Source organism: Orbicella franksi, chromosome 15, assembly GCF_964199315.1.
Source record: "Orbicella franksi chromosome 15, jaOrbFran1.1, whole genome shotgun sequence".
Lineage (NCBI taxonomy): Eukaryota > Metazoa > Cnidaria > Anthozoa > Scleractinia > Merulinidae > Orbicella > Orbicella franksi.
In genome coordinates, this window is record NC_138159.1 from 9,598,054 (window position 1) to 9,608,277 (window position 10,224).

The 10,224-nt window shown below is 39.4% G+C and overlaps 1 protein-coding gene across 1 annotated transcript; it reads left to right on the forward strand.

The window, feature by feature from the left end:
• The first annotated feature begins 1,641 nt into the window (after positions 1-1,641).
• LOC145469627 (EH domain-containing protein 3-like) lies at positions 1,642-7,821 on the forward strand. Its single transcript, XM_081453385.1, has 2 exons — positions 1,642-2,652; positions 4,055-7,821. The coding sequence occupies exons 1-2, from the start codon at positions 1,741-1,743 to the stop codon at positions 4,769-4,771; spliced, it is 1,629 nt and encodes a 542-aa protein (XP_081309511.1). The 5' UTR covers positions 1,642-1,740; the 3' UTR covers positions 4,772-7,821.
• The last annotated feature ends 2,403 nt before the right edge of the window (positions 7,822-10,224 follow it).

Below are 10,224 nucleotides of genomic sequence, written 5' to 3' on the forward strand. Positions count from 1 at the left end.
GTTTGTATTGTTAACTAAATTTGTGGCTCATAAGAAATTCTAAGAACAGCTAACTTCATGGCTGTTTTGTTGAGTCCGTTTATTACAAATTTTAGTCCGAAACTAGTCCATTAAGATTTTGGGATAAGAGTCTGAAAAAGGTTTGTTCTTGAAGTGAAATGCATGAACTGAACACACATACATGATATATTTATCCTTCTTTTCATAAGGCTATTAATCTTCAATCGAAGAATGAGAAGCACTTAAAAAAATATTCTTATAACGCGCCAAGAAGCGGAAAAAGGGGAAACATTGAATACTTAATGTGAGGTGGAGGGGGAACCCTACGATAGACTAGCATCAACATCCCATCCAGGGGCGCTAGAAATACGGAAATCAGGATATACTCCGGCGGTAGAGGTAAAGGTAAAGGTAAACTTTATTTAGCCAGGGTGGCCCATTCAGCGACGAGGCTGATATCCAGAGGGGCGGTATGGACCTAGTGTGTTGCAAGCTAGTATGGGCCACTAGGCCTGACGCAGACTTTGCCTTATCTTTATCTAATTTCTTTTCATAGCAGCACTCAGAGAAACGGCAAGTTACCGGGCTTGCCGTCGTAGCTTTCGAAGTTTAAACAGCAAAGCCAGTTAGTTGGCACGCCTACTTTATGAGGCGGACCGTTACCCGTGGCTACAGCCAACCCAATTGAAAAGCCCTGGAATAGAAGGTCGAGCTACAATTGCATTCATGCACCGCACCTTTCGTCTCTTAAGGGTTCTTGTTCTTATTCGGAGCAGACGTTTTCTGGTCATCAAAAGTTGTCCGGTCGAATGAAGAATACTTTCCTCACAGACTGGCCATGTTGAACCATTGCATAAACAACTGTGTTAGATGAACGCCAGACGTTCTTTAAGGGGGAACTGAAACAAAAGCTTGAACATTTTAGAGTTTCTAGAGACGTGGAGCAAATGAAAGCCAAGGGTTCAGTTATCACAACTGAGAAAACGAAACTTTTGAGTTCGATTTCCGACTCGATCCATTAAAATCAGATCAAGAAATGTTTTTTAAGGAATTTAAACCAGCAATAAGTTGGCTATTGTCCTGTCACTCGCCAGCTCATTTCTGAAAACTTGTGTCCGTTGTACATCTTAAAATAAACTTACAAACGTCTGAAGTATTTGATAAATTATAAAGAAGTATTGTATATTGAAATGCATTCGAATTACGTTGCGCTAGTCAGTCGTATTAATAACATCAACATGCAGAAACTTGGGTTACGGAGTAGCAGAAGCCCTCTGATAATATAAAACAATGTTAAAAATGGGGAAATGTCAATATAAATGACCATAAATGTGTCATAATGAATATCATAATAACAATTTTTTTGGTTCAAAATTCTTCCAGGGCAAACCTGTTGTCCCAGTTGTTCCACCTTGGTGTGCCATCCATTCGTGAAAAATTGCCAGAATTTACGTTTATACATGCAGAATAATAAAATATATCAATGTGCATTATTTTAGAGATGACAGCATTTTCAAAGACACCCCAGTTGTTAAATATAGACTCGTGACGTCACTTTATAGGAAATGACTAAAAAGAGTGGTCAGTGCGCATGCTCAGTTTTCTTTGAGATTGGAAGGGAGCGACTGGGCGGCGTTTCTTTTCACACGTTTCACCTGAAAGCAAGTCAAAAGCATAAATTTTCTCGTGGCCATTCATTCAACAGACTTCTACCATCTTCTGCCTTGAGATATTTCCACCATGTTTACGTGGATGAAAAAGAACGATGCTCACAAGAACCCGCAAGTTTTTAACTCCGTTGTAGACGGCTTGAAGAAACTCTACTTCAAGAACTTGAAACCGCTCGAGGAGGCTTACCTCTTTAATGATTTTCACTCGCCGGTTATGTCCGAGCCTGACTTTGTGGCCAAGCCCATGGTGTTATTAGTTGGTCAGTACTCTACTGGCAAGACAACGTTCATTCGGTATCTGCTTGAAAGAGACTTTCCAGGCATCCGAATTGGCCCTGAACCCACCACCGATAGTTTCATTGCTGTGATGCACGGTGAGAACGAACAAGTCATTCCTGGAAACGCGTTGATTGTTGACCCCAAGAAACCGTTCCGTACTCTCAGTTCCTTTGGGAATGCGTTTCTGAACAGATTCTGCTGTTCGGAACTTCCAAGCGGTGTCCTTGAGAGCATAACAATAGTGGATACTCCAGGTATTCTTTCGGGTGAGAAGCAAAGTGTCTCTCGCGGATACGATTTCACTGGAATTCTGAAATGGTTCGCCGAACGCTGCGATCGGATAATACTCCTATTCGATGCGCATAAGCTCGATATTTCAGACGAATTTCAGCGTGGCATCGAAGTGCTTCGCGACTACGATGACAAGATTCGAATTGTGCTGAACAAGGCTGATATGGTCACAACTCAACAGCTGATGAGAGTGTATGGAGCGCTGATGTGGTCCCTTGGCAAGGTAATCAATACTCCTGAAGTTGCTCGTGTTTTTATCGGGTCGTTCTGGGATCAGCCGCTGCAAATGGATGAAAATCGAAAATTGTTCGAGTACGAAGCCAACGATCTCTTTGCGGATATTCAAACCCTGCCCAGGAATGCTGCACTACGAAAGTTGAATGACTTCATCAAGAGAGCACGTCTGGCTAAGGTTCGTACGATCTACATCCCGTTGTTTTTACTTTATTAGATTTGCATTTTAGTTCATCTATAAGTAGTTTTGAAACCATGGTAATTGAAACTTGTCGTGGAAACCGTTTGAGTTCAAAACTATGCAAGTCAATTTTAAATGGAGGTTTATTCGGTGGGGAGAGGAACTAACCTTTGTGATACACATCCCCTTCCTGGGCCCTCCACCCGTCCCCTCCCCCCACATCACATCCGATACACTTACAGAGAAGTAGCAGTGGATTAGCAGATGTAGGAAGTCAGTTTCGCTACCTGTCGAATTCGCTACCTGTTCGCTACCCACAAATTCCAGTTCACTACCTACTTAATTCACATTCTCTACTATCAACAAAACTAAAACTTTGTGAAACAAAAAATATAGATCTAAGACTTCACGCACACAGATTATTCCTCATTCTTTCATCCAGTGCAGAGCCAAACCTGGATAGCTGAGGTAGCATTTTTGGCTTGTGGGTAGCGAACATGTAGAGAACTTGAATGCAGCAAACTCGACAGGTAGCAAAACTGGCGTAAACCTCTGGTATGCATATTCTTCATCTGAATTTCAATATCTGCATGTGACAACTTCTGAATTCCTGGCCTTTATGACAGTCTCTCTCTCTCTCCGAAAGAAAAAATGGGGAGAGCATATGTATGTTATGGTTAATAATCGTTTTCAAGGCCATGTGATTTTTCCTAGAATGTGTGGAAAAGGACCTGATTGATTCATCGCTCGTTTGTAGTTTAATTAAGAATAACATTTGCAATTTTTGGGGGGAACTCGGGACTTTGCATTTAGTCGGTAGCACTGACAACTATCTCAAGATTTGTCCATAGAGACCACATTGGAAGTTTGTTACACTTTTGAGTGAGATTTAGATTAAGAATTTAGTGCTAAGTTCACAAGCCAGAGTAAGGGAGGAAATCAGAATTTATCTTTATGGTGACAGAATTATTCCATGAGTGGTATATTTTTTATCTTTTATCTGTTGTTATCTCTGCATGTCACATCAGATGTAGTGACACTGAAATGGTTTTAATGTATAGATGATTTATGCACGGAACACGATTATCGACAGCAACACACAGACGCTTTCCAATTTTATCTCTCCGGGAGGGAAGCTGAAACACAGGCGAGAAGCTCCCTACATTGTAGTGGGAATTTCAACTACAATCACATCAGTCGTCATCATGTTATTGGCATCTATGTCACTGTTTCAATTCTCTGTTGCATGTCATGAGTTTACTCTAACAGGGCTTCAATATAGAAAATTCTATTGGTCTACTGCCAGATTTGCTGATATCAAAACCTTTGATTTTCAGGTCAACAATTTCAGGATATACCAGTTACTAAACAGAACATGCTACTTGTTTATTTTCTGCAGGTCCATGCCTACATCATTGCTGAGCTTAAGAACCAAATGCCATCTGTTTTTGGCAAAGATAAGAAAAAGGAGCAACTGCTTAACAAGCTGTCTGATGTGTACATGAAGATCCAACGAGAACACAACATCTCACCAGGTGACTTCCCTCCTGTTTTGAAGTTCAAAGAGCAGTTGCGCAAGTATGACTTCTCTAAGTTCAACCCATTAAGAACCAAGCTGATTGAATCACTTGACCGCATGTTGGCTAGCGACATTCCACGACTTATGGGCATGATACCATTGGAGAAGGAAACTGATTATGATGCATCTGTAAAAGGAGGGGCTTTCTCCGTCAGCCATTCAACCAACAATCCCTTTGCAGCAGGAGCTTGCCGGGGTGCTCTACTTGGTGCTGGATCTGATGTTTGGATTGTCGAAGAGTATAAAGAGGAGTATGACAGGATCTTTAAGAGCTTAGGCCCGAAGAATGGAAAGCTTACTGGAGCAGTTGCAAAGAGGGAGATGGTTAAATCAAAACTTCCAAACACAGTTTTGGGTAAAATTTGGACTCTAGCAGATATTGATCGTGATGGACAGCTAGATCAGGATGAATTTGCTGTGGCAATGTACTTGATCAAAATCAAGCTAGATGATGATGATCTACCAGATGAACTTTCTTCTCATCTGATTCCACCATCGAAGCGTCCAGCAGCTTCTAATGGTATGGACTATGATTAGTAATGTAATATATTTACTGAACTAAAAGTTCCATGTGGTGGAGAAGGAGACATTCCTATCATTGAATCTAGACTGTGGGTCAGAAGACAGTTCTTGTTTTGTGTCCCATTTGGTTTTCTCTTAAGAGATCTGCCAGTGACTGAAGATTTAATGCCTTGTGATTTTTAGATAAATTTATTATTTTAGAAACTCAATTTTATCCCACAAATTTGGAGTAAGTCTAGACTAGAGTACTTGAAAAAGGTACTTTTGAGTAGCAAGCAGTATTTTAAAACTAGATGGCAGCAGTAGTATTACTTGTATTAGTGCACAAGACAGAAACAAGAAGTGTGTAAACTGCAGTTTATTGGCCAGCTCTTCCCTCATCGTCAGGGCTCCAGACCAATGGTAGCTAATTAAAATTTAGCTAGAGGGCACAATAATTGATGATCAAATCAAACTAAGCAATCCCATATAGTTTTGCAAATTTGAGTGATATCTGAATTTTCACAAAGTAACATAATTATGTAGACTGAGCTAATAAATTATGCCTCAAAGTGAGACATGCAAAAATAATTAAAATACTGTTCATAGCAAAACATGACTAGTGGAAAATATGTCCTATTGAAAATACTTTTTACTTGTAAAATCGAATGTCACAAACCAGCAGAGCAGAGTGTTAAAAGGTTGGTCTTGAACCCTGAAAAAGAGAAACACCTTGAAGAAGGACTGCTGTCATCTTGATCCAATATTATGCTCCATTAAAAGTCATAAATAAGATTATAGGTCGGGGTTTAATCAAGGTTTATGTCAAAACTCGTAAACTCAAGAATTCAATTTTTTTTTTTAAACTAAGTTTATGTCCAAATTTGTAAGAGTGGATTAATGTAACAGGACTCCAGTAATTGGATTGTCATATTTGATGCATTTAACAAACAAATTTCTTCAACTGCAGTTCTGTAGATTCACTTGGTAAATTGAGCTTACAATAAATTGGGTTGGGGATGAGGCCCAAAACAAGTTTCAGTTGTTTTTTCCTTGGAAATTTATAGAAGATTTGATCCAGGAGATGATCAGAAATTCAATGGCAAACATTGTGATGATACGAGTGACCTTTGGAAAATATTTGATCTTCTGAAAGTAGTCAGGAATCTCATATTAATCTTCATAAAGTACAGTGCAAAAGTTTCAAAGGAAGGTAGATGTATTGTCAATGAGTATAGTGCATCATAAAAGCCCAGATGTTAAACTTGGGTTTGCTGTAATTAATTTTGTTATGTATTGGTAAAATTTATCAAGTACTTAGTCATGTGATCACTTTTGCCATGGGATACTTCAACTTGGTCTTTTAGGTTAAGTTTATTTTTGCATTTTTGTAAACAACTTACTGGTATTGTGTTTTGTATCTACATGTAATACTCACATCAGGAAATTCTTTTTTCCATCTGAGGAAGCCATAAATTACAATGATTATTTTCCCTTGTTATACCATCCAACTCAAACACGTTTTCCAATTGGAGGAGAACATGTCACTTGCCAATTTGGTCAAAACGCAGTAACTCCCAAGGGTGAACAAAACTCACTGACTCCCTAGGGAAACAACAACTTGAACTTTTGACTCGCACATGATTAGGTCGTGCTCCTTGAAACTGCAGCAAATTTGTGTGCCAGTCGACATCAAGCAAAGGATTTTTTGCAGTTTTGTTTTCTATTTTTGAGTTGGGAGGTGTAACAAAACACTTAATGACTGACCCCGCGGGAAACAGTGAGTTTTGTTTTCCCCCGACCTCAATGTTGTTTCCCTTGGGGCCAGTCATTAAGTCCCTTTTGGATCAGTTGCTAAATTGCCACAGCCTGCTTGCTTACATTTGAGTTGATATTGTAAGGACAGTTTACTTGCTGATCTCTTTCAACATTTCACCTTGGTAAGGTGGATTTTGTACTCTGCACATGATAAGTCAAGCAATGACATATCTGTTTGTCTGTAAACATGCCAGTGAGGAACATGTACTTCACAGGTTCAAGTGGAATAATGTCCTGACTATGCACTGCACTGTGTTATCATTTCATGTCATGTTGCTGAATCTACCTGTCAATTTATGTTTCCAGTCTTGTCATCTCTGCTAAATTTCATTAACTACCATTTGGAGTTCATATCCTTCATTCAGAAAAAAACCAAGAACATACATAAAAGATTTTTACAATGACATGTCAAATATAACATACATTTTAAACATACATTTTTTTTTCAAGAAGAGAAGCAATCGAGTATTTTTTAAGTCCAAAGTGACCTTGAAATTTAGAAGCATGTCTGGTTCACACTAGTGACATAACAACAAGAACAAGATTTTCCAAAGAAACGGTAAACAATAATTATTGCAATGATTCCATTGTGAACTACAGGTTACATAAATTTTACATTTTCTCTGTGTAAACTTGCTAGTGTCAATCAGGCTTGACTAGTTTTAACCCCAGGGGGACTCTCATATAAAAAGAACAGGGGTGCTTGTTAGAATTTTGGAAAGAACCCCTAAGAGGTTCCAAGATCCTGCTTTGTAGGCTGGGCGTGGGCTGATATATATTTTTTTCACCCCCAAGAGGTACCAACACGTGATTTCCTGTTATATTTTTTCGGGGCAATACCCTAAAAGGTATCACAAAAGCTCCCGCAGTGAACCTTTTGAGGCTGAACACCCTGAGGTACCAAAATCGCTTTTTTAACTCCCCAAAGATACGACAAGCACCCCCGTCCTTTCTATATGGGAGTTTCCCCCCGGGGGTTTAAAATCCATATTATTACATTCATATTGCATGTGTGAATTATGCCATATTAATAATTATGCCTTTGAGTAATAATATTGTAAGTTTACTATTTAAAAGTACATTAGAGTTTTTGTCCATAAGTTATTTTTGATATCCACAACGATGAAGCAGCATTTGAAATTTACAATCATGGTTTGCTACTTTATTCTGTAAAATAAAATTATGGCATTAGAAGGTATATGCAGCTGTTTCTTGTTTGACTAAGCTGAATGGCCCACCATAGATAAATAAAGTATTTCAATCTACTGGTTTCTTGTATATTTATGGCATCTGTCATGTAAGCATGAACACTGTTCTCTTTAAAACGGTTTAAACATAACCATGAAATATGTAGCTATTAAATCGTTGGCAGACCCTGCTATTAATCGACAGACCTCAGAACAAGGTTGTAGTAATATTCATGTCAAACCATTCTCGTACCCAGAGTCGCATATCCCTTCTAGCCAGGAGAGCCTTGGCACAAGATAAAGGTGGGATATCTTGGACAGAGATTTTCCCTAATTCAACGTTTTCTTTTCCAAACTTATCCACTGGTTCAACTCTAACTAGCACCTACAGACCTTGAGAAAGTGATGCCTTGGAACCGACTGGCTCATAGCTGCCGTAGCTTATCCCGGTTTCTGTAGCATGAAGCAGCTAGGAGTATTTCTACTCCCCCTGGACTGGATGCTAGTTTCTTTGCAGGTCACTCCCCTGCAATTTGTTAGGTTTCCACCCGGCAGGGGGGGGGGGGGGAGGAGGAGGAGGGTACTCCCAGAAAAATTGGGTGGGGATGTGCAGCCCGCTTCCCAAAACCTTTACCCTATTTATAACCAAAATCTGCGATATTTCCTACCCATTTATGACCTGACCAAAAATTCGAAACCCTGTTTATGACCTGACCCTAATATCAAAACCCTCTCTCAGACCTGCATTATAATTAGCTCCCTAGTTCAGGCCAATGCTAAATTACCGAAAACATAATTTGTGAAGGGCCTTTGTTGATTTTCTTTTCGATAATGACGAAAAAGTGGCTTCTTTAACACATACCCATATCAAGCTAGAGTGCAAAAACCATACCCTATTTATGACTAAAATGGCCAAATCAGCTAAAATCGATACCCTATTTATGATCAAAACGGCTGAAAAACCATACCCTTTGGGGTCGCACATACCTATATAGCCCATATAAGGGAGTAACCCCCCGGAGGTTTCCCCAACAATTCGTCGGTACCCATTTATACTCCTGGGTGGAGAGAGACACTGTGAGAGTTTAGTGTCTTGCCCAAGAACACAACACAGTGTCCCCGGCCAGGGCTCAAACCTGGACCCCTTGATCCAAGGACGAGCGCATTAACCATGTGGCCACCGCACTTCCACTACAGACCTTGAGAGATTTCGAGAAAATTACAATTTTAAATAGAAGTGAAAATTCTGGCCCGAAGTGGACTTGTACGTTTTGTAGTAGATGACCTAACTGAAAATTCTCTCTGTAAGACAGTTTCAATCTTCGACCAGCAATATTTTTGGGAAGGTTAATAAAATTTTACCTGCATAGCAAAAGGGGGGAACTGAACATTACAGACAGGAGATGATTATATAAACACAGGTGTTTTACTGGAAAATAAACCACTAGTAAAATTCATACGAAACCACATCCGGGACTTCCTCACTAGTGAAGATATCAGATGACTTCACTGATATCATGTTTGACCCTTAAATTATAGTTATATTTGTTGGAGTATGATCGAAACATCTTCAGATCTTCCTCAAAAATCTTCGGCATTCTTCGGTTATTTTCGGAAACCTTCGGTAATCTTCGGAAATCTTCGCAGAATGCTCGGAAACTTTCCTGTGGCATTTGGACAATTTTTGGAGAATCCTGGGAAATCTTCGGAAAGTAGTCGGAAATCTTTGGAAAATCGTCAAAAACGTCGTTATCAGTATGTTTATATAATAAACAAAATTATACTTTAAATACACGGTTGCTTGTAGATATGGAATATCTCTTCTCGTGTTCAACTTTATACCTCACTCGGTTACTGCGCTCACTCATGAGATAACGAGTTGAACACTCCAAGAGATATTCCACATCTACGCGCACGGCCTGGGGTGGATTCAGGGGTGGTTCGAGTGGCTCAGTCGAACCCCCTAAATGAGATGAAAAATTGCTTCAAGACGAAATCTGATAGGTTTGCAATACGATGTAAATAATCTTGGTAATAGGTTTCTCGAACTTCTGGTGGATTCCGTCTTAATACGCGCCGTTTCTGACGAAAGCCTTTGTGGGCAAACTTCGCCAACAAATATAATATTTTATCTTCTGAAAAAAAAAAAGACTAACTTTAAAAGAGCAAAAATAATATTGATTAACGAGAGTCTTGTCCTGTGTTTAAATGCCTTTTTTAATTTGTCTATTTGATAAAATGACAGGTGATTCATGTTCCTGTTATATTCTACATGGCGCCAAAAGTGACAGTATTTCTATCCACAGATTTCACAGATAGGCGCCATAACTTAGGCCAGAAGCTTAGCCTCTTTGTTAATCAGCTCATCAATCAGTTGTGTAATTAATCGTTTACAAAGATTCAGCTGTCAGCGGTGTGCAAAGGCCCATGGAAAACCACATTTCTCAAAGGAGTCAGTGTTTAGTTTGAAGTACGTCAGAGTTA